Source organism: Plecotus auritus (genome assembly GCF_963455305.1).
Source record: "Plecotus auritus genome assembly, chromosome: X".
Classification (NCBI taxonomy): Eukaryota; Metazoa; Chordata; class Mammalia; order Chiroptera; family Vespertilionidae; genus Plecotus; species Plecotus auritus.
The window spans coordinates 11,559,555-11,584,985 of NC_137784.1; the positions used below are offsets into that span (position 1 = coordinate 11,559,555).

Genomic DNA, 25,431 nt, shown 5'->3' on the forward strand with positions numbered 1-25,431 from the left:
TCTGACAAATTAAGTTGATTTACTCTTATCCTTAGGACCACCTTGTGCAGCAGGAAGGAAAGGGCCCAGTATGCCCACTGTATGAATGAGGGAACTAAAGCTCAAAGAAGCCAAGTACCACCCAGCTAGAAAGGTGAGGAAAACTGGAGCCCAGGTTTTCCCTTCATGAGTCTCCTATCCAGCTCTCTGGAATGTGAGAGGCTGAGCTGTTACCTGGCAGTGTTCAACCTCATCAGGCAGGACATGGATCACTGACTTGCGTCCTCCATGGGCTCCAAAAAGATCCAGTTCATCAATTGCTTCAAGTGCTGCCTACAAACACAGGTCAGAATTACTTTTCCTTTCTAGTGAACATGCACGCCCATATCTGATACTCCTTTTTCATTAAGCAATCTAGGGTACATGTTTTCCCAAAGGTGATGAAACATTATCTTTAAAATCCAGCTAAAGAGTCCTATGGTCATGTTCTATCCTTATTTTCAGTAGATCAGAGCTTAAATGTTGCAGCTCATTGCAGGAATAAGCAGAAGAAAATAAAAATATTTCCCCAAATGAAATGATTATACAAAAATGAAATATTAACAAATTAATGAGTGTGTGTGTGTGTGTGTGTGTGTGTGTGTGTATACACGCACACACACACACACAGGGGGCACTAAATTCATGGTTGGCTTTTCTTTCTCCTATTTTAGTGATTAATTCCTAACAGCATATCTGGCGCTTAAGAAAGTTAATTCTTTTAGTACTAAGTATGTTGTCTGTTAGTTGACCTTAACAGAGCATATTTTTTTACTCTTATTATTTATGTATTTATCTTTTATTATGAAATTTTTTTTCACTTGCAGTTTGCATTCAATATTATTCTTTATTAGTTTCAGGTATACAGCATAGTGGTTAGATAATCGTATATTTTACAAAGTGTTCCCCCCCGCCCCGATATTTCCAGTATTCACCTGGCACCATACATAGTTATTACAATATTATTGACTATATTCCCAATGCTGTACTTTATATCCCCATGACTATTTTGTAACTACCAATCTACTTCTCAATCCCTTCACCTTTTTAACTCTCCCCCCAATCCCCTAAAATCTGGCGATCATCAGTCTGTTCTCTTAACAGAGCATATTTATTGTTGCTTTAACAATTCTAGCGCTGGAGTCTTTCCAAAAGTACACTTTGATATTGAGGAGGAGGAGAGGAAAGCATGCTAAATGTCTAGGACAGAGATGAAAACTGGTAGCCTGCAGACTGAATCTGCCCCACAGGTGTATTCTGTTTTGTCCTGAGTAAGTTTTTAAAATGATTTTGAACTGGAATACCTTTAGAGAATGTCCTCAGTATCCCCAATACCCCTCGATATTTTTCTATCTGGCCAACCTCACATATTTATGTTTTACTTGGCTGGCCCTATAGACTTTTGAACTTGTAAGCCCTGCCCTACAAAGTGGTCATGTTCTTCAGCCCTCTTTATGACCCAGAAAAGAAAACTGAAGATCTACATCCAGCTTCCTAGACAACAGTAAGAGCTTAGACCCTTGGGTGATAACAATACACAGTGAGGAAGGAGTGCCCTTATTTTCAAGCACATGCAGATTTCAGTGCAGGAAACCTACATTCTTTACCTATAATTTCAGTTGGCTGGGTATACGCGCCACTTGAATTTCACACTTGCTGTTGACTTTTGAAAAATATACTAATCAGATTAAGTTCGTACTTCTAATGAGAACCAAGTCAAAGCAGTAAAAAACGCACAGAAGGAAGAACAAGGAGGATGAGCCGTCACCTTGGCCATTCCTACAGAGCTTGCATTCAATTCCGGAATGCCCTGATTAGTCTTATCGCCACGTTCCCACATTCCATAATCCTGCAGGAGAAAAAGGCAGTGATCAGAGCAGGGAAAAGAGGAACATGAGAAGTGCTGTGGGAAAATGATTCCTTTACGTTACTGCAGACATAATGGAACATGAATATCTCTTCTCCAAGACCACCAAATTCATGGTTTTACACACTCAGGCTGTGTTTTTCCTCGATTTCAGTTCATTTGACCTTTGTGCAGTTTTAGAAGTAAATACTCAGGTGGAACCAAAAATGCATGCAAAAGTATTCTCAATTTTCTTATTCCTAAAAATTATTAATTTGTGAGTAACTCTTGATTTGTAGAAAACAAAATATTTTATTTATCTTAAAATCAAATAAAATGTTGCCCCTCAATTTAGCTAATTCCTTTGAACTTATATTAAATTATAAGATGAAATAAAGAAACTTTAACAAATGGGTTAGAAATAGTTGAAGCCAACCAAACCATTTAAAATAATTTAATATCTTTTTCGAGCATTACTTCTTGGGGGAAGAAATGCTCAGCAAGTAACAGGAGCCCAAGTCAAAACTAAGGCACAGAATACTGAACTTTCTTGGTATTTTAAACTGGTTAATATGAATTGGCTCAGAACACTCTGTCCACATAGAGGACTCGATACATGCATATCTAACTTTTATAATTCATACGTTTTCTTAAGAAACCTAAGCACTGCATACTGTTTTGAAAAATATGCTATGTGTACTATTGAAAGATTACAATCCAATAAGAATAGGACCAATGCCAACATTTCAGTATTTACTATCTGGTCTCTAAAGATGAGCATTTTCAAAGTATGAAAATTTCAACTTAGACACACCAGAGTGACTTTAGACTCTTTGCCTTGTAGCTAGGACCTAGGACTCCTTCCTTCAGTATTCCTCATATCTGGGCCTTTCCACATTCCAAGCCATCTTCACTCCAACTCAAAAATTGCTTTGATCAGCTCACTTCCTGCTTAAGAGTCTGAAGTGACAAACTGTTTATACAACCCTAATGGATCCTGTTCAAATCTCTCTCTCTGGATGGCCACACTTCCATTATTTGGCCTCTCCACCTCACCCAGCACACCCACAAATTGACTGTTTTCTACCACTGTCTAACACTCAACTTTCACCCCCAGTCTACTCCTTCACTCTGCACCCCTTTTCCCCAAGCATCCTCCCAAATACACACACTCAGAGCTTGTTCTTGCCTCTATGACTGCTCATGCTCTTCCCTTACTGCAAACACCCCTGTTCATCCTGTTTATCTAACTCTACTCATCCTCCAAGGTCCAACTAAAGTCCCACCGTTTACATGAAGATTTCTTGAGTTCCTTTAGACCAGGATTTGTCAACCTCGGCACTATTGACATTTGGGGCCAGATCATTCTTTGTTGTGGGTGCTGTCCCGTGCACTGTAGGATGCTCAGCATAGTCCCTGGACACCACCCTCTTTATGTAAGTAGCACCCTCCCCAGTATTACAACCAAAAATGTTTCAAGACATTGCCCAATGTCCCCTGCGAGGGGAAGATTGCCCCTGATTGAAAGTTACTGCTTTAGACCTGGGGGTAGTAAACTACAGCCCTTGGATCAAATCTAGTTAGCCACCTGATTTTGTAAATAAAGTATATTTGAGACACAGCCATGCTCACGTGTTTATATGTTGTCTATGGCTACTTCGGTGCTACCATGGCAGAGGTGAGCTGCAGCAAAAGAGATCACAGGGACCACAAGGCTGAAAATATTTACTCTCTGGCCCTTTGCATATAATGTTTGCTGACCCTTGCTTTAGACCATAGTGGCTTTCTTTTTCAAACCAAACTCTACACTTTCCTTATCACCCTTATAGTCAATCCTGGAGGAGCTGGGGTTTATGCACATTTGCATCTGCACACACCTGGCCTGGGGCACACATCTGGCTCTGGCTCCTCTACCTGTGGGCTGCTTGGGGTGATCACCTTGGCATAGCAGCTCCCACTGAGGTGCTGCTGCTGCTGCTGCCCTTAATCCTGAGTCCAACCAGCCTATGTACATGCCACATGAACTCTGCAATTGTGTCCCAGGACAAAAATGTGTACTTCGTGTGTGGAGGTGACATAATCTTACACCTCTCATCATGCTAAATTTCAGGTCAGCCCCAAATGGCATGGCTCTCAGACAACCATATGATTTTTTATTCTTTTTGACAACTGAAAACACTACCGGGGTTTATACTTACAGCAACTTTATATGCAGCTTCTATATAAAAAACAAGATTCTGTACGAAGGCAACCTCATCGAGGGTGAAAATAATACGTAAACCTAGTAAAGAAAAGCCAACAATGGAGTTATGCTGTAAAGAAAGCTGCCAATTACAAATATCACACTAGGAAATGAATCCTTTTACCCCATTTTCATTTTTTCTTTTTTTAACTTTTATTGATTGCTCAGAGAGGAAGGGAGAGGGAGAGAGAGATAGAGACATCGACGAGAGAGGATCATTGATTGGCTGCCTTCTGCATGCCCCTTACTGGGGATCAATCCCGCAACCTGGGCATGTGCCCTTGATTATAATCGAACCCAGGACCCTTCAGTCTACAGGCTGAGACTCTATCCACTGAGCTAAACCGGCTAGGGCCCCATTTTCATTTTTCTTACTAGATCATCAAAAATTAAGACTGAAATAAATTTTAACAGGATGTCTAGTAGCAGAAAGAGGAAGGAAGGAAGGAAGGAAGGAAGGAAGGAAGGAAGGAAGGAAGGAAGGAAGACAAGCCTATATCTACCTTTGTGTGTGTGCCTACAAGCAGAAAGGATTAAAAGGGAAGGTGTGGGGCCTTCTGCACTCCTTGAATGAAATCTAACTAATGGAAGGAAACAAATAGATATGGGTCAAAGTTGGTATTGCAATATTAGTTATAACAGCAAAAAGGAAAAGAATAAAGGAATAGTTAAATTAATTGTAGCATATTCACTGATAAAATCTGGGAGAAGAAAACTTTAAGAGGGGGCATGGCATTCTGCAGAAAGTTGAACTGTTGAAGGTAGATCTCATCTAGGTTGTCACCCAGTAACTAGGTGACAGTGACAGAAAGGAAGCTTTGGAATTAACTACAGAGATGCTAACAGAGCTGGCTCAATAGCCCTCATCCTGCGAGTGCTCAGGAGGCTGACTACTGGCATGTCACAGAGTCAGCACTCATCTATATATATAAAAGCCTAAGCGACCAAATGACTGAACGACCGGTCAACCGGTCACTATGATGTGCACTGACCACCAGGGAGCAGATGCTCAACACAGGAGCTGCCCCCTGGTGGTCAGTGTGCTCCCACAGTGGGAGCACCACTCAGCTGATCGAGGGGCGCAAGACCCCGGGCTCACAGCTGGCAAGCGCAGCTGCAGTGGCGCAAGCCTCTCTTGCCTCCATGGCTGTGCTACTGAGTGCTGGTAGGTGCAGCGGTGCTGGGATGAGCAGGAGTGGAGCAGCACCCAGCCTGGGCTCCTCCTCAGCTGCCTGCTGCTTCGCGCACTACTACATCCCTTGAGGGGTGTCGGATTGCAAGAGGGTGCAGGCCAGGCTGAGGGACCCCACCGGTGCACGAATCTGTGAACCAGGCCTCTAGTAATATTAAAAAGCATGCTTTTTCTTTACATAAATAGCTTATTTTGAATACTGATCAATATCTGCCCTTCCCTGCACCCTTCTGGATTGTCACTCCCTGTACAATGGGCTCAAATGGCCTTGGCTTACCTGAAGCAGTCATCTGAGCCAGGAACAGGAGGAAGAGGGAGGTGGCATCCACCTGAAGGTGGCCCCACTGGTCATCACCCACCACGGTGCTGCAGGTGGCAGTGTTGTACTTGGCGTGCAGGCTGTCCTTGGTACTCTGAGTGTGCTTGAACTTCTCCACTTTATCCACCTGAGGGAGAAGGCAAGCCAGCTCTGCATAGCTAAGAGGTTCATGGCTGGCAAAGGCCACACCTAGGTTCAGTCTCTTGGATGCAGACCTCTTATCTGCTACCTCTGGGAGCCAAAGGGATGGAAAATGGGATTTTCACTAGTGAGCACCACACAGAGGGACTGTGTGGGGGATTCTTCTTGCCCATCTTTAGGAATGTCCAGCCCAGTGGGATTTTAACTAGTTCTGCAGGGGCAAAGGGTCAAGACAAAGGGTTTCCATGCCTGTGTATCCCCAGCATGAGCCTTAACACATGGTAGGCACTCAATGAGAGAAGGAGGAAAAGAGGGTGAGAAGGATAATAGGAAGAGGGCCTGTTATGTTGAAAGAAAAAGAATAACTGTCTTTGAAGACTAGCAGGCACATGCTGATTAAGGGTGGGGACAGTATTATAGTCATCTTTGTATCTGTTGCAGATCCTAGTATGATGCTCTGTATACAGTATGTGCTCAATGAGTTGTTTTATTTAACCCTTACAGAAAATACCAGTAAATAGTAATGTCAAGTTTTAGAAACTCAAGCATTTCAACTCAAAAGAAACCCTTTTATAAACTCAACAGAATAAACAGCAGAACATGGCTTTCTAGGAGTGGCTTTTAAAAACAATGTTTTCTTCCCCATTTATTAAAAAAAGATATGTTCTCCTTTTACACAAGCAACTCTTCAAAAGAGATTCTGAGACACAGCATGCTTTGAGTCTGTGAGTCATATAGTGTAATACAAGTATTGAAGATAATTTTAAAGAAAAAAGTAAGCAAAATATTTTCAGTTTCTCATCTTGAAAAGTTCAAAACGCTTTAAGAATGTTAGTTGTCATCATGAAAATGACAAAATGCCCACTCAGGTGACCCACAAACACATTTGTCATTTTCCACCTACCTGTCTCATCATGCACTGGAGAAGACCCCGCATGAGTTTCACCACGTTCTGTAGAAATAAAGTGGGACCAGTAACAAGACCAGCTTCCCTGCTCCATGGAAACCTCACCACATAGCCAGTAAGCCAACACTGCCTGGAGAAGGCAGATCCTGAGTGTATACAAGTATTCCGATTGTTTAGTTATTTCCACCTCTCCACTCCATCACAAAGAAAGAAAATTCTGACAAAGTGACATCTCAAATGAAGGAGCTGGACCAGATGGCATTTCCCAGCTCTGAAATCTAGAGACTCCTCACTGATATTTTAGCAAGCAATTGTATAAGCCTAGTACCCTGGAGCTTTATGGCACAATTCTTAGTAATTTATTTTTGTTATGCAAGGATGAATTAAGTCCACCATCCCTGTCCCAAGTAATACTGCTCTGAGCCAAAATAGCCATTTGTGACACCATTACTGAACTGTTGAGTAAAGTTCTTACAAAATGCAAGTAGCTGCCAAGGTTTCTTAATAATATGTATTGCAACAAATTATTATAATTCTTATTATCATTATAAATAGAAATAGTACTTTGATAATCAGATACTATGTCCAGGCATTGTACAAAACACTTTACCTGATTCTCTCTAACTCTTTCAACAATCTTTTGAGGTAGGTATTATTATTACCTCACTTTATAGATGAGGAACCAGAGGCTGAGAGAGATGAAGTAACATTGCTAAAGTTTCCCAGTGGATAGAGCAAGGACAGAGTCCAGGCCATTTGACTCCAGAGTTTGAGTTCTGAGTCAATACATTATGTGACCTCTCATTTCCTTCACAATTCAGGTCTTAATTGTGAATATTGAAAGACTGGTCTTAATATGTCCTATGTTTTGTTAATCCTCACCTGAGGATATTTTTTCCATTGATTTCTTTAGAGAGAGTGGAAGGGAGGGGGAGAGACAGAGAGAGAAACATTGATGTGAGAGAGACACATCAACTGGTTGCCTCTAGCACATGCCCCAACCATGCTGGGGATGGACCATGAAACTGAGGTTCATGCCCTTGACTGGAATTGAACCTAGGACTGCTTCACAAGTGGCTGGAGAATAGGATTGCTCAAAGTTGCCTGGCTGAAAGAAGCTCACCCAGGGCCATGAGCATCTCCTCTCTTACAGAATGTACATGGTTTGCAGTGGAGGATGTAAAGGGTCATGAAAACTGAAAACACCTCCTGTGCTTAGGGACAGATTATTTTCTTACATACTCAATGATGCTAAATCTTTTCTTTCTTTTTTTTTTTTAAATATATTTTATTGATTTTTTACAGAGAGGAAGGGAGAGGAATAGAGAGTTAGAAACATCGATGAGAGAGAAACATCGATCAGCTGCCTCTTGCACACCTCCCACTGGGGATGTGCCCGCAACCAAGGTACATGCCCTTGACCGGAATCGAACCTGGGACCCTTCAGTCCGCAGGCTGACGCTCTATCCACTGAGCCAAACCCGTCAGGGCGATGCTAAATCTTTTCTTTGGTGGGTATCTTGGATTCTGATTTTGGAAAACAATAAAAGGACTTCATTGAGCTATATGGCAACATAAGCACAAAAACTGGATAATACCAACATGGGAAATTCCAAAGATGTTTTAAATGGTGGCAATACTGTTTGGATGAGCTTCCTTTCAACATAACTACTTGAAAGGTGTATACTCTTTGGAATGTGTAGTTCTGGTGTACTGACTTTTAAAAAACAATCATATTAGTTTATATAACCTCATATATAACTACTAGAGGCCTGGTGCATGAAATTCATGCATGTGTAGGGTTCCCTAGGCCTGGCCAGTGATCTGGGCCGGTTGGGGCTTTCTGGCTGCTGGCCGGGACCTTCCTTCCGCGCCACCCCCTGGTGGTCAGTGCACATCATAGCAAGCGATCAAACTCCTGGTCTCCCGGTTGAACTCCGGAGGGGACACTTTGCATATTAGCTTTATATATATACATATATATATGTATATATATAGATATAGATATAGATATAGATATAGATATAGATATAGATATAGATATAGATATATCTATCTATATATATATAGATATATACATATATATATATATATATATATAGATATAGATATATAGATATAGATATATAAAATTGACAGAACATGTGTGTGAGAAATAACTAGTTGGAAATTTGAATGCTTTATTTTCCAATTCATTGTGACTATTTTTTGGAAGGAAAAAATCTCAAAGGGAAAAACAAATGAAAGGTTGAGGCCACTTAAGTGCTTCCCCAAAACATTCTATAGCAGAAATGGAGCCAACATCTGCACCAAACTGTTCTGTACACACAGCTACTTCCTTGTAGGCTTTTCAGTTTAAGGAAGAGGTGCTGCACGGCCAAGACATGGCTGCCAATCAGCATTACCTGCTCCAACTCATAGGCTTTGGCCTTGTCTTCATCACGGTCGGCATTCTTGCGGTAGGCCATGCCCAGGCCCCACACAGCCAGGATGCTGTAGATATTATCCCGCACCCAGGCATCCTTCTGTTCATGACTGGCAGACAGCAGCCCCGTGATGGGATTCTATTAAAGAAGAGACACAAAATGATTCAACAACACCCTTTACCCAGCTCCTGGACAAGGAATACTTGTCTTCAGAGGCCACAACAAGGGTCAGGATTACAAGTGAAGAGACAGGAGTTTCAGTTCTTGCTCTGCCACCAACAGTGTGATCATGGGCGAGAAGTGACATCACTATGAAGATCTCTAAGGAATACTGTCACTTTGAAGTTCTTGTTCTTTTGATTTCAGACCAGATCACATTATTGGAAATGACAAACAGAAAAAAGAGCAAACAGAAAAAGCCTGCAAGATTTTTATAAATATGTGCACTTCGGGCTTTAGGTCTTCTTCTGCCTTCATGTAACCACACAAATTGGTAAAGCATTGTCACCAATGTGTACAGCAATGCCAAGCCATGCAATGCCATTGCTAAATGACAGTCACCTCTTCTATTCTTTAGCTTGAGCTTAACTGTTGAAGTGGAGTTGGACCCCACTGAAGAAAAAAAGAGATGGAATGATGGAGTGGGTCTTAGCTGCCTCATCTGTAATCCAGACACTTCATGTGCCTAAAAAGAGGTGCTGAGCAAGAGGACACTGGGAGTGCTATTTAGCTATTATATAACCAGTATTTTAAAGACCAGATGAGTCACTAAAAAGCCAGACCTTCACACATAAAAAGTATATACAATGTTTATAACAGCATTATGTGTAATAGCCCCAAGGAAGAAACAACCCAAATGTCCATCAACTGATGGATAAACAAAATGTGGTCTATACAAATAATGGAATATTATTCAGCAACAAGAAGGAATGAAGTACTGACACATGCTACAACATGGATGAACCTTGAAGACATGATGCTAAATGAAAGAAGCCTGTCACAAAGGACTACATATTGTATGATCTCATTTATGTGAACTGTCCAGAATAGGCAAATCCATTGAGATATAAAGCAGATTAGTGGTTATCTAGGGTTGAAGTTGATATATTAAAACCATTAAATGGTATACTTTAAAGAGATGAATTATATGATAAGTAAATTATATCTCAATAAAGCTACTGCTTTTTTAAAAGCCAGTCCTAATAAACTCTGTACCTAGAAATAAAATAGATAAGAGGAGTCAGAGAAGCCTCTGTTGACTTTTCCTGAAAATATGCAAAGAAATATGCATCTAATAAAATACATTATAACAATCAGAGCCTTGCCAGTTTAAAAAAGGGCACCAAATTATTTACAAGAAGGCTCATGAAAAAAACTCTCTTGGGTACTGTCAAAGTGATACTGCCAAGGTTATTAGGTAAAGAAACACTGGCATAGTTTAAAACTGTCTTACCCAAGGAATTAAATACTGGACTCTCCTCTTTAATCTATGCCCTTAGAAAAAACATCTGAAACTCAACTGATACTGCTCTTGGGAGGAAACATTCAGTATATTGACATAGTTCTACAGCCAACTACAAATCAATAATTTTAAAGTCAACTAGAATTGAAGTCTAGGTGTGGCTGACTGAAGGTACAAGTCTTATTCCAATAGTGGACGTCTGGAGTTATTTTTTTAAAATCACTATGCACCAAACAATCCTATCTAATAAAAAAGCAATATGCAAATTAACCACCACTCTGCTACACACCAGCCACGCCCACCAGCCACTCAGGAGCAAGTATGCAAATTAACCCCAACCAAGAGCCACGGAGCGAGCAGGAGGGAGGCTTGGGTTTCCCCGGCGATGGAGGAAGCCAAGCTTCTGCAGCCCTGGCCTGCCTTGGCCTCTGCTTAAGGCTACAAAGTTTCAATTATAGAAGATAAATAAATCCCAACAGAAATGGCTGCCGCCACAGAGTGAGCAGGAGGCTTGGCTCCGCTCCAGGCTACATAGTTTCAATTGAAGAAGATAAATAAATCCTAGATACCAGGGCTTCCACTTGGGTCACCGGGGGGCATGGTCAGCCTGCAAACCACCACAGGCCTCTCGCCCAGGCTGCCCCACGCCCCAAGGGAACCCCCACCTTGATCCGGGACACCCTTCAGGGCAAACCAGCTGGCCCCTACCCATTCATCAGGCCTCTGTCCTATCTAATAAAAGAGTAATATGCAGATTGACCATCACTCCAACACACAAGATGGCTGCCCCCATGTGGTCAAAGATCCTGCACCCATGTGGTCAAAGATCCTGCCCCCATGTGGACACAAGATGGCCACCACAAGATGGCCAGCAGGGGAGGGCAGTTGGGAGGGACCAGGCCTTCAAGGGATGGCAGTTGTGGGCGATCAGTCCAGCAGGGGAGGGCAGTTGGGAGGGACCAGGCCTGCAAGGGAGGGCAGTTGGGGGCGATCAAGCCTGCAGGGAAGGGCAGTTAGGGGTGACCAGGCCGGCAGAGGAGGGAAGTTGGGGGTGATCGGGCCTGCAGGGAAGGGCAGTTGTGGGGGACCCAGGCCTTCAGGGGAGAGCAGTTAGGGGTGACCAGGCCTGCAGGGGAGGGCAGTTAAGGGTAAACAGGCTGGCAGGGGAGCAGTTAGGCATCAATCAGGCTGGCAGGGGAGTGGTTAGGGGGTGATCAGGCTGGCAGGCAGAATCAGTTAGGGGCAATAAGGAAGGCAGGCAGGTGAGTAGTTGGGAGCCAGCAGTCCTGGATTGTGAGAGGGATGTCCGACTGCCCATTTAGGCCCAATCCCGGTGGGCAGTCGGACATCCCTCGAGGGGTCCCAGATTGGAGAGAGTGCAGGCTGGGCTGAGGGACACCCCCCTGCCCCGTTCACGAATTTCATGCACCGGGCCTCTAGTGTATAACATAAGCATCTTTATCTGTTCTGAGGCCAGTTGGCTAACCCAGGACAGGAAACCATCAGGACATCCAGGGAAAGGACGTGGCCCGTTTCTGGTGTACCCATCAACCCTGAGTCCACAGAGACAAGCAGCCTTGTGATGACACAGCAGGGACTGCTTGCACATAGTGCCAAGTGTGGTTTGGATTATGAAATGTCACTGCCCCGCTAAATGAAAGTCACCTCTTTTATTCTTTAGCTTGGGCTTAACTGTTGAAGTGGATTAGTTCATCCCTACTCAGAGCTATATTGAACCCCTTGTTCTACTACAGAGAAGCAGTCTAGTGTTTTGGCGATCCCCACATTCAAAATGCATAAACAAGCCATGCTAAATTGAGGCACTACTGCACTCAACAGAAAGAATACTTATGTCATGAACTGAATGTTTATGTCTCCCCAAAATGTGCATGTTGAAATCTAATTCCTACTGTTATGGTATTTTGGAGGTTATGCATTTGGGAGGTGATTAGGTCATGAAGGCAGAGCCCTCATGAATGGGATTGGTGCCCTCATAAGAAGAGGCCAGAGGACTCCCCTGCTCTCCTTCTGCCATGTGAGAAAGTAACGAGAAGTCAGCTGTCTGCAACCCAGAAGAGGGCTCTCATCAGAACTCGACCATGCTGTCGACCTGATATTGGACTTCCCAGCCTCTAGAACTGTGAGGAATAAATTTCTGTTTAAACCACCCAGTCAGTGGTATTTTGTTAGAACAGACTGAGCTGACTAGGACTTGCTTCTCTCTTTAAGTCTATAAAAATAATATATTGTGTTGGAAGAAGATGTGGAAGTGCCTTTTGATGTGTTTCATAAAAACTGAAATGACCATAGACTGGGGTATACTTTGTGACCTCCGGCCTGCTGTCCATTCTTTTTTAAAAACTACATTTTTATTGGTTTCAGAGAGGAAGGGAGGGGGAGAGAGAGAGGAGCATCAATGATGAAAGAGAATCATTGATCAGCTGCCTCTTGCATGCCCCACACTGGGGATCAAGCCTGCAATCCGGGCATGTGCCAGTTGACACTTAACCACTGAGCACACCAGTCAGGTTGCTGTTCCTTCTTAAAAGAATGACCCGGTGGTTTTGTCGTTGAGTTATTCCCCTAGTAGAGGAGGATTGCGCTCTATCATCTTCACTGATAGTCACTGATTTTTGTGAACCACCCAACAGGTCTATCTCTTTAGAGCCCTGGGGTCTTCTGCTTACATTAGTTATTTTAATGGAGGGGGGACAAAAGGCTCTGTATCTGATGCAATTTCACAAGCTAAACACAAACAGGCAAATTGCAGACAAGAGGAAGGTAGGTATATTTGTCCATGTTAAGCCTATGGCTTCAGATATGTCGTTTTAGCTATATGCTACTTTCCAATCTTTTAAAAATATAATTTAATTTGATCTATACCCATACATAGCCTTCAATGTATTGTGTTTAAGAGCACAGGCTCTGGAAACAGACTGCCTGTATTCAAAGCTCTACCACAATCCAACTGTGACCTTGAACAAATTATTTCATTGTCTCCCCATCTATCAAACGGGGATTAGAGTAGTGCCTGGAACTCATGGGGTTGTTTGTGAGGATGAAATAAAGTAATTCGTATTAAGTATTTTGTCTAGCAGTACAAATCAGTGCTCAATAACTACAAATATATTAACATTATTGACCTATTTGAATAATTTCATTCACATTATTTCTTTTTCAAATAATTACTTCAGGAAATCAGATGAAGATACATGGTTAGGGGAAGAATCTACAAGTTAGCTCAATGTAACCATCATTATTTTTATTTATTTATTTTTAAAATATATTTTATTGATTTTTTACAGAGAGGAAGGGAGAGGGACAGAGAGTTAGAAACATCAATGAGAGAGAAACATCGATCAGCTGCCTCCTGCACACTCCCTACCGGGCATGTGCCTGCAACCAAGGTACATGCCCTTGACCGGAATCGAACCCGGGACCCTTGAGTCCGCAGGCCGACGCTCTATCCACTGAGCCAAACCAGTTAGGGCAAACCATCATTATTTTTATTAGGAAAAAGCAATGCCTGGGCGTCCTCTTTTATTTTTACTGTTAATACCGCTAGTTTTATTCTGTTGATATGGTTGAGACAAAAACCCTGGCAATTCTGCACCCTCTCTACCCCCAGCTCTTTGCCTTGCCCCTTCTTTAGGCCTGGGTTTGCTCACTTATATAAACCATTCCTTTCTGTTTGACTAAACTCTCTGTGTACTTTCCTTGAAAAAATAAATTAATATCAGTGATAAATGCTATAATAAGAGCCACTCTACCACTCGATAACTATTTCCTGAGGTGACAGGTGTGGGGCCAGAAAGGAAGAGGATGAGGCAGATCTCAGTCAACGGCAGCTATCAGGAGAGCTACTAGTACAGTCAATGGTAGTGGCCCAAAGCAGTGTTAGAAGAGACAGCACAGACCTGAGCAAACCTGATCAGTGCCCCTGCTGCAGGGGAAGTGAGTCCTGAAGTGTGAGTCCTCCAACTTTCTTCTTCTTTTTTTTCCAAGATTATTTTGACCATTCTGGGTCCCTTGCATTTCCATAGGAATTTTATGATCAGCTTGTTAATTTTTGCAAAAAGGCAGCTGGGCTCTTGATAGGAATGCGTTGAATCTGTAGATCGGTTTGGGGAGTAATGCCATCTCAACCATATTAAGATTTCTGTCCACAAATATGGGATATCTTGCCTTGGCCCATGTGTCTCACTTGGTTGGCACGTCATCCCGTGAACCAGAAGGTGGTGGGTTAATTCCCAGTCAGGACACATACCCAGATTGCAGATTTGGTCCCTGGTCGGGGCATGTGCGGGAGGCAACCAATTGATGTTTCTCTTCTCTCTTCTCTCTCTCTCAAAATAAATAATTTAAAAATGGGATATCTTTCTGGCACAATCTTAAGTATTGTTTCCATGTTTTAAGCTCCCTAAGGGCAAAGTCTGCCTTTTTAGTTTACCACTCTAACCCAAGGTCCTGACCTCATTAGGTGCTAAATAAATAAATGGACAAATATATAATAAGGGTTATATTTTTACTGATTTATAGCCTGAAATATCTTTCCAAAGATATTAAAAGTGTATATATTATCTATCTATATGTGCATTATGTATAGTAAATACAAGTAATTTTCCCTTTAAGAATGCTTGTTTTATTTTTCTACACATTCTTTGGTTTAATCTTTCTTCAGGAAACCCTGAAGAAGCAAATCAGGTTTGTACAACATGAACCTTAGGAATGATTCAAACAGGAGGTAAAACCTCATTTTTGCTTTAAAAGTAGAAAAGTGAATAAAACAGGGAGCTGCTTCTAACACAGGAAATTACTTACTACTAGATGAAGAGAAGAGATAGGTGAAATAGAGAATAATAACCTCACAGGACAGAGGTGAAGTTTTAGAAGGCAAAAGGTAGGGCAGTGAACTTCACAGGAGGTAGGGGTACAATGATAGAGGGTGACCAGAGAAGATATGGTACATGACTCCCTAGGATGGTATGTGTAGTTTAAGAAGAAATATTCAACAGTATTATTATCTCCTTAAAGAGAAATTTTTTGTTAATCCTCACCCAAAGGTATTTTTTACATTGGTATTTTTAGAGAGAGTGGAAGGGAGTGGGAGAGAGAAACATGAGACACATTGATTGGTTGCCTCCTGCACATGCCCTGACCAGGGCCAGGGATCGAGCCTGCAACCCAGGTACGTGCCCTTAACTGGAAATGAACCAACGACCCTTCAGTTTGAGGGCCGACACTAACCACTGAGCAACCAGCTAGGGCTCTCCTTGAAATGTTTTTAAAAAGCTAAAGTCTTCATCATACAAACTCAAGAAACATCACTTACACAATCTTCTTGGCTAGAGGCAATACAAAGATGATTCTCAGAACAAGCAAGGGATGGGGCAGATTTTAACAAAAGGAGAGGGCAGAGATGCTGAAATGGTGATATCTACTGCTCCTAAGAGGGTATGTGCATATAAAGGAAGGGGCATGTATGGGCTGCAAAGTGGATGCTGAGCCAACACGAGAACAGCAGACTACTTTTGAACTTGAACAATAGGTTGGAACAAACTAGACAGAATTCAACAATAATTTATTTATTGGGCTCACATGTTCTTACTAGCCATTACTCCCACACTTTTGAGCTGACTCAGCTCCTTATGCACATACTCTCCCACCCCCAGGGCTCTAACAAATTTTTAAACAGAACCTCTTCTCCCTTTTCCAAATAAGGCCCCCCCTCTCCCACCCTAGCAGCTACCCTGTGACCCAGCCACATCTCACCCTAATACTTAGATGCAAGAAATGTCAACTGTAAAACACTGACTACAGGTTTTAACAGCAACCTGCCAACAGCATGTGAATGGATACCAAAAGCCAGTGCTGTGTTAATGGAAATAGAGTTTTCAGAACAAGGAAAATGAGAGTTTCACTGAACTGCCAGCCTGGCAGAGTGCATCTGGTGTACTTTGTCACTGACAAGCACCATGTTTCAAAAGGGATATCTGTTACCTGCAACATACCTAGAGGATGGATCAGGGCTAGGAAGAGACTAAAAGCCAAGTCTCATGGAACAGAGGAAGAAGATGGGTGTTTAGAGAAGGTCCCATTTACATGTGAATGTGTTCTGTAAGATTCCACAACACTAGGTTAAGGACTGACATCTCACTAATGCCTCACCTTAGTACAGCAATTAGTGGGAAGTAAAGAATAAAAATCTCTTAAGAGTGATAAAGCCAGTACATCTACACAATGGAATACTACGCTGCTATAAAAAAGAAGGAATTCCTACCATTTGCAGCAGCATGGATGGACCTGGAGAGCATTATGTTAAGTGAAATAAGCCAGGCAATGAAAGAAAAATACCACATGATCTCACTCATTTATGGAAAATAAAGAACATTATTACCTGATGAATAAAAAGATAGATACAGAGGCAGTAAAGCACCGAACAGACTGTCAAATTACAGCGGGAAGGCTGGGGAGTGTTGGGGAGGGAGGGAAATAGATCAACCAAAGGACTTGTATGCATGCATATAAGCACACCAATGGACACAAGACACTGGGGGGGTGGGATGAGGGCATGCAAAAGGGGTAGGGGAGGCTGGGGGAAGATCAAGGGGGGAAAAAAGGAGATATATGTACTACTACATGTAATACTTTACCAGGGGTCCTCAAACTTTTTAAACAGGGGGCCAGTTCACTGTCCCTCAGACCGTTGGAGGGCCGGACTATAGTTTAAAAAAAAACAACTATGAACAAATTCCTATGCGCACTGCGGGCCCGGGACGAGTCGGCTGCTAAGCAGGACAGGCAGCGGCACCCGGCGGGCCAGATAAATGTCCTCGGCGGGCTGCATGTGGCCCACGGGCCGTAGTTTGAGGACCCCTGCTTTAAACAATAAAAAATAATAATAAAAAGAGTGATAAAGCCATTTGCACGTTAGAGGCCCAGACTGTGAGTTTTGAAAATTATAAGTTTAAACACCACATATATACCAATAACTCCCAGGTTTTTATCTCCAGTTCAGACCTCTCCCTTGACTTCTAGACTCATATATTCAACTGCCTACTTACCAAAGCTTCACTAAACCCCTTATCTTCCTCCCCAAACTTGCTTCTCTACAACTTTCTCTATCTCAGTAAATAGCAGCTCCATTCTACCAGTTGCTCCAGCCCAAAACCTTGGAGTCATTCTTGACTTCTCTTTTCCCCACACACCTTACACCAGTAAACCCTGTTATCTCTATCTTTGGAATTTCTCCCAAATTCCACCACTCTCAGCTGTCTCCACTGCAACCACCTTTGTCTGAGCTATCATGGTCCAACTGGAGAAGCTTCGTAATTGGTCACACTGCTTTGCTCCTTTGATTCATTCAATTTCTTTAATGGTTGTAGGTCTAATTAGGATTTTATGTTTTTCTTGAGTTAATGTTGGTAACATTTAACTCGAAAACTGCCCATTTACATTTTCAAATTTACTGCCAAAAAGTAGTCATAGTATTTTTTCCATTTTCTCCTATATTGTTGACGTGCCTCTCCTCCCATTGCCCTGCCCGTTTACCCATTTATTAGTCTTTTCTAAAAAACAGCTTTTGATTTTGTCAATATTATTAGTTTTATATTACATTATTACTTCTACGTTATTTACTTTCCTCTATTTTCTTGGGTGCATGCTGTTGGCCTTTTCTCGATCTTGAGTTTATTAATTTTTAAATTTTTCTTCTTTTCTAATATACACAGTTTAAGGTTTTAAATTTCTCTTGAAATCCCACTTTAGCTATATTCCATAAATTTGTGTTTGGAATGCTTTTGTGGTTATTCAGTTCTAGATATTTCATAATTTCCATTTTAATTTCTTCTTAGATCCATGATATGTATATCCATGACCTACTTAGATATATTTAGAAGTGGGCTTAGTAAGATTCCAGACATATTTGGGAGGGCTTTAGCAATTGTTTATTATCGCTCTCCAATTTTCTTGCATTTTGGCACAAAAATGTGGTGTACATAAAGTTGATTTTTCAGTGTTTTTGATACTTTCTTTTTTGAAAAATTGATGACAAGTTGGGGTAAAAAGAAACTATCAAAAATACTGGGGAGGGTGAGGGGGATAAGAGATCAACCAAAGGACTTGTATGCATGCATATAAGCATAACCAATCTACACAGACACCAGAGGTGTGAGGGCATGTGCTAGGGGGTGGGGGTGGCCAGCGAGAGGTCAATGGGGGAAAAAGGAGACATATGTAATACTACATGTAAAACTTTAAACAATAAATAATTTAAAAATAAAAATATATATACTTTGCAAGATTGAAAAATTACTATTTCCTATTGGTGGAGCACAGAGTTCTATGTATGCACACTTGATCAAGTTCGTTTCTTAGGGTGCTCAAATCTTCTATGTCTTAATTATTTCTCTGCTTGATCTATTAGTATCTGAAAAGGGGGAGTTTAAAGACTCCCACTATGATTACAGGCTTAACTTCTACAATTAGGTCAAGTTTTGCTTTACACATTTTGGAGCAATGTTGTTAGTATTCTGTGGGTTTAACATTGCTTTATTTTCTTGGTGAATTATCCTTTTATCATTTAGTAATAACATTTTTTAAATTTCAAAATCTACTGCTTGGTATTAGTATAATTACAACAATTTCTTTTTGGTTTGCATTTGCCTAGTATATTTTGTCCCACTAAATTACTTTCAACCTTTCAGTATCCTCTGTTTTAGGTTTTGTCTCTTATAAACCACATGTATCTTTATTTACTTTTATTGATTTCAAAGAGGAAGGAGAGGGAGAAAAAGATAGAAATATCAATGATAGAATCATTGATCAGCTGCCTCCTGCATGCCCCCACACTGGAGATAGAGCCTGCAACCCAGGCATGTGCCCTGACCTGGAATTGAACCATGGCCTCCTGGTTCATAGGTTGATGCTCAGTCACTGAGCCACGCTGGTCAGGCAAACCACATGTATCTTAAAATATTTTTTAAATAATTTCTATTATCTGGCTAATTTTAAAATTTACATTTGTTGTGATTACTAATATAGTTGGACTTATTTGTATCTTCTTTTGTTCTTTATGTTTACTATGTGTGTGGGTTTTTTTACTTCCTGTTCTCCCCAAGCATTATTTTCCTTCCTTCTCGTGGAGTTGTGAAATTTTCTTTGTTCCTCCATTGCTTTAAAAGTTATATATCCCACTTATTTTTACTTTAATGCTAATGCTTAAACATGAACTCCTGACTTAAAATATGTAATACCTCTATCTTCCTTCTTAATGTGATAAGGGTCTTAGAATGCTTTACCTCCTGTCTCCTCTCATTCTTCTGCCATATTATTACTTTCCAATATTTAATTATATCTTTTAAAAATTATTACTATTTTTTCCATTATTCCATGTTTTAGTTTTTCCATTCTCATTTTAAATTCCATTGCTGCTAAATAGCATTATTTAGTTACTGTCCTGGTCTCTTAATAATCTGCTTTTTATAACAAACTAGAGGCCCAGTGCACGAATTCGTGTACCAGTAGGGTCCCTTGGCCTGGCCTGCAGGATCGGGCCGAAATGGGCTCTCCAACATCCCCTGAGGGGTCCCAGATTGCGAGAGGGTGCAGGCCAGGCCAAGGGACCCCACCAGTGCATGATCAGGGCTGGGGAGGGATGCAGGAGGTTGGCCAGCCAGGGAGGACCACAGGAGGGCTCCAGGGCATGTCTGGCCTGTCTCGCTCAGTCCTAATTGACCAGACCCCAGCAGCAAGCTAACCTACCAGTCAGAGTGTCTGCCCCCTAGTGATCAGTGAAAGTCATATCGAGCAGTTGAACGGCCTTAGGATATCATTAGCATATTATGCTTTGATTGGTTGAATGGACGACCTGACACTTAGCATATTAGGCTTTTATTATATAGGATAATCTGCAATTACAGTGAATACTGCCTTGGTCATTATTTTTCTTTCTGATCCATATTCTCTTATCATCACTTTGTACTGAACAGTTTTATAAATGAGCCTTCAAACAGAGCTGATCTTGAAGAAATGCACAAAGTTAGTATTTCTTATCTGAGCCAAAAATACCTAGGAATTTCTTTTTTTTTAAGTCAACAAATATTTGAAGATACTTCCTAGAATACATACTTATACTCTCTCCATATATAAAACCAAACTTGCAAAGGATATTTTTATAAACATAGCTCTTTCCTTCTTTTATTGAAGATTCAAATAATATTAAGCAGCAAATATATTTGGCAAATTACTAATGGAAAAAAATTTCTCTTCCACGGATATAGGAAAAGGAATTGGTTGACATGCTAGCTGATATGAACAAACTATTGCCTCTAAAGACTGTTTATGAGTTTGACAGTAACACTGAATGATTTCTAACTCGTGACATCAATGTAAGTCGATCTTGATTTAAAAAGCAAATCAGAAACAGAGTTCAAAGCTGACATTGAAAAAAATGCCTCATAAACATCTGCACATATCTACTGTAGATGGGGAGATATAGCATAAACTTTAGAAAGCATTATTCTAGCTCACTTATTTTTTTTATTGCGGTAAAGTATACATAACAAAATTATTCATTCATTTTTACAGAGTGGTTAAGTGGCATGCCTAAGCCAGGGGTCCTCAAACTACAGCCCGCGGGCCACATGCGGCCCACCGAGGACATTTATCCGGCCTGCCGGGTGCCGCTGCCTGTCCTGCTTAGCAGCCGACTCGTCCCGGGCCTGCAGTGCGCATAGGAATTTGTTCATAGTTTTTTTTTTAAACTATAGTCCAGCCCTCCAACGGTCTGAGGGACAGTGAACTGGCCCCCTGTTTAAAAAGTTTGAGGACCCCTGTGACCACTCAGAAAAGATGAAGCCCTAAATGGGTTGCGGTTCTACAATTGTGAAGACTAGTTGTTGGGGTAGGATGGGTGTGGTCTGGGGAAGGTGGGAAGGAATAGGATTCTACATGTTCAGGCTCATGGGATTTCCCAGCAGAACCATACTTGGAGTATTCTGGTTAGCCAGCAGAGCTTGACAATGCAGCCGGGAAGGGGAAAAGAGGACAAACATGAAGGCTTCTCACCAACTACCCCCAAAATAAATACAACTAAAGGCTCAGCCCACTTTTTAATCATTAAAATGTTAGAGAGGAAAGTCCAACACTGCAGATTTGCTTTAACAAGAATAGTTCTTTTGCTTCCAGGGGACTGCAAGTCTGGATCAATAGCTAGGTCATTAGGATGGCTCAGCGGCCTGCAGGACTTAAGAGTAACTTGCATTTGTGTGGAGCACTGCTTGATGAAAAGGGAACAAAACTAATGAGGTCTCTACGTTTAAGGATCTCACCCTATCAGTGGAAGACATATGTTCAAAGACCAGAAAGAATCAGTAACTGGATCCGGGCCTTCAGGAAAGGGAGCAGCGTGGGCCAGGGTGGTAAGGCAAGGACATTTGGCCTGGGTGTGTATGGCCTACATCAAAGTCTTAACACCACAATAGCACTCACTATTTACTGATTGCCTACTACAATGCCAGGCAACAGACTGGGCACTACTTTTTCTTCATAATACTTCAATGGAGGCAGGTGTTATTATTTCCATTTTACAGATGAGGACATGGACTCAGAGAGGTCAAGTACATGTCATTCGTTGAAAGCAGGATTTAAACCCAGGTGTGACATAAGAACCAAGCTTTATCAGTTCGCCTTATAGCCCCTTCCATCACAGTAATGGAAGGAACAGCCTTTCAACTTGTATTTTAAAACACTTTGGTTGGCATGGCTCAGTGGTTGAGTGTCAACCTATGAACCAGGTGGTCAGGGTTAGATTCCCGGTCAGGACACATGTCTGGGTTGTGGGCTCGATCCCCAGTGGGGGTCAGGCAGGCGACAGCCGATTAATGATTCTCTCTCATCATTGACGTTTCCCTCTCTCTCTCCCTCTCCCTTCCTCTCTGAAATCAATAAAAATATATTAAAAAAACACTTTATAGATAATATATATTCGAAAGAGGAAGGCAAAAAATAACCTCTGTTCACCTGCTTACTCCTTCTTTAGTTATCAATTTGAACATCATCTCTTCCAGGACTCCTCCCCGGCTTCCCAAGCTGGGCTAACCTTCCAAAACAAGAGCCACCGTCCTTCATGTGCAATTTCAAAAGCCAATAAGCTCTGAAAATTTCAAATGTTTACCTAAGTTAGCGACAAGCTCATTTGGTGGCAAAAGATCTCCTGAACTGATATGAAACTATTTTCAGTCTTTACTTTTCTACTCAGTGTGAATATTCATAGTCTGATGTGGAAATAATAACGTTTTTGATTAAAGGGTGCTGCTCAGACTCCATTGCAATTATTATAGAACTAGAGGCCCGATGCATGAAATTCATGCAAGAGTAGGCCTTCCTGCTCTAGCTGGTTTGGCTCAGTGGATAGAGCGTCGGCCTGCGGACTGAAGGGTCCCAGGTTCGATTCCAGTCAAGGGCATGTACCTTGGTTGCGGGCACATCCCCAGTAGGGGGTGTGCAGGAGGCAGCTGATCGATGTTTCTCTCTCATCGATGTTTCTAACTTTCTATCCCTCTCCCTTCCTGTCTGTAAAAATCAATAAAATATATTTAAAAAAAAAAAAAAAAAAAAAAGAGTAGGCCTTCCTTCCCCTGGCTGCCGGCACTGGTCCCTCCGGCACCCGGGACCCGGGGTTCGTCCGGAAGGACATCTGGTCTAATTAGCATATTATGCTTTTATTATTATAGATATATAACATATGCATATTACTTTTCTAAAAATCCAAACATTTCTGACTTGCAAACCACATCTGGCCCCAGGGGTTTCAGACAATGGATAGTGGCCTTATACCCTATGCATAAATCCCACTGCACTACAATAATTTATTCTTCTGTGTGAGTCCAGCCACCTGACAGAGTGCCTTGCATATAATAGGTACACAATAAATATTTCCAGAATGAGGAAACAAGGCTGAGAAATTGGCTAAGAAGGGATAATGGTTAGTGGCTTGGGAGTGACCATGGCTCTCAACTTGCAGGCCAGGAATCTAACCTTGGAATGCCACTTTCTTTTCTGACAGGAGGGTCCTATAAATAGTTTCTGTTGATTGAAGGCAAGCAACATAGCTGCTGTCTTCACTAGGAATAAAAATAGTCCAGTTTTCTTATATGATGGGTCCACATATAACATTAGGCTGGTAATACAAAACATCAGGCATACCCATACTTAAGACCATATGAGCAGCTTCAGAGGTCCCCCAGAATTTGGGAGCAGACCTGCATTTGGGTCTGACCCTAGTAACCTTTCTGGCCCGCAGTTTTCTCATCTGTGAAATAGCAACCAGAATAAGTCGTAAGGCCCTGCCAGGTGGGTTGCTAACAAGGTGATCCACGGGAGGGACAGCTGACAGTCGCCCCACACTCCAGGTGAGATGCAAACCTCAGGAGCTTCTTCATTCCTGTCTACTGTCCTCGAAGTTCAGACAGAGTTCATCATTCTCATTCAGTGGGCTCTGTCCAACCTACACACACCTCCTCTCTCATCCAAATGAAGTAGAGTCAATGTAAAAAGACAGTGGGCAAAAAATTCTGTGAAGATTAGCCACACAGCCTTTTGATCCCCTGACTCATAGAAGATGGGGTGGGATTGGGGGGTTTTAATCACAGGCCAGCAGGATTTAATTTAAAGAGGAAAGCTCTTAACTGCAATGTCTCACGACCCAAGAGGGGACTGGGGATGATCCCTTCTTACCTGGTAACACAGGATGGTTTGCTGAACCAGCCTAGCGTAACCGTCCAAGCGGACCCCGGAATTGCTCCTGCTCCTCATTTCTGCAATGCTCCCGGGGGCCGCTGCACCCGACCTGCTGCGTGGAGGTGGGACGCCCGGGCTGCGGCTGTCAAACGGGCCTGGTTCCCAAACACTCACAGTCTCAGTCAGTTCTTGGGATGGAGCCCGGCAGTCGTAGGTCGGAGCTAACAAAAAAGATAGAATCTAAGTATGATTGGAAAACAACCAGAGTTTCATGAGGCTGGAAGGCGCGGGGGCGGGGACTGCGGCTGGCGCTGTGGCTGCCCCGCGGGAGAATCGGGGAACTGGATTCCGGGCGTGGGGCTATGACACCCCCGCCGAGCCTTTTTCGTCTAAAGGCGGTCAGGAGGAGGCCCGGGGGAGGACCCCGAGCCCGATCCTACCCGACAGCCGCGGCCCTGCCCCCACCACCGAACAGAACTGCCCCCGCCTCGGCCTGAGGGGAAGGAGAATAGGGAGATCCGCGGGAGCAGCGGGGAACCCGGCTCCCTCCCGGAGCCCCTTCCTACCCGCGAGCCGCCGATTGCAGCGGAGGCTGGAGAATTAGAGCCGCTCGCTGCAGCCACCTACAATGCCCGACCCTGCCTGGGCCCCGCCCATGGCCCCGCCCTCGCCCCGCCCCCGACGCGGAGCGGAACTCGCGGAGCAAGGTAGGCGTGGGCTCCGCTAGGGGCCCAAGACGCCCCAAAATCCCTGCGGCGCGACTGGTCCCGCCTTTCCGAGGTGAGTTTACAGTCTGGCACCTGGCCCCGCCCTCTAATCCCGCCCCCAGGTCTGTCCCCACCAGCGGAGCGGAACCCTCCAAGGGCGTGGGGGGTAAAGGAGGGCTCCGGGCTGGGCAAGTGGCTGCCTGTCGGAGGCTCCCCGGATGAGCTGCCAATCTCACCAGAGGCGGGAAAGATAAACCCGCCCACTGCGGCCTCCCGGGCGCCCCTCTGCGGGCCAGGTTCCTTGCCATGCCCTTGGCTGAGTCTCCGGGGCCGAGCGGAAGTCGAATAGTGGGGTCCAGTAGGGAAGAGAAAAGGGGGTGGCTGAGACAGGGTCCCTAGCGCCCCCAGCCCCACTCCTAGTCATCTGGACG

The 25,431-nt window shown here is 42.9% G+C and overlaps 1 protein-coding gene across 5 annotated transcripts in view; it reads right to left on the minus strand.

The window, feature by feature from the left end:
* The window catches only part of PHKA2 (phosphorylase kinase regulatory subunit alpha 2), a 66,567-nt gene extending 41,589 nt beyond the window's left edge, over positions 1-24,978 (minus strand). For 3 of the 5 annotated variants that reach the window (XM_080653295.1, XM_080653294.1, XM_080653292.1), the window contains exons 1-8: positions 24,860-24,978; positions 24,291-24,514; positions 9,071-9,229; positions 6,663-6,710; positions 5,576-5,744; positions 4,063-4,145; positions 1,787-1,867; positions 214-312 (exon numbers count right to left, since the gene is read on the minus strand). In XM_080653295.1, coding sequence (XP_080509421.1) covers positions 214-312; positions 1,787-1,867; positions 4,063-4,145; positions 5,576-5,744; positions 6,663-6,710; positions 9,071-9,229; positions 24,291-24,368 — 717 coding nt within the window. In that variant the 5' untranslated portion in view covers positions 24,369-24,514; positions 24,860-24,978. The remainder of the gene's footprint in view (positions 1-213; positions 313-1,786; positions 1,868-4,062; positions 4,146-5,575; positions 5,745-6,662; positions 6,711-9,070; positions 9,230-24,290; positions 24,515-24,859) is intronic. The other 2 variants (XM_080653296.1, XM_080653293.1) reach the window with 1 other exon arrangement.
* Between the last annotated feature and the right edge of the window lie 453 nt (positions 24,979-25,431).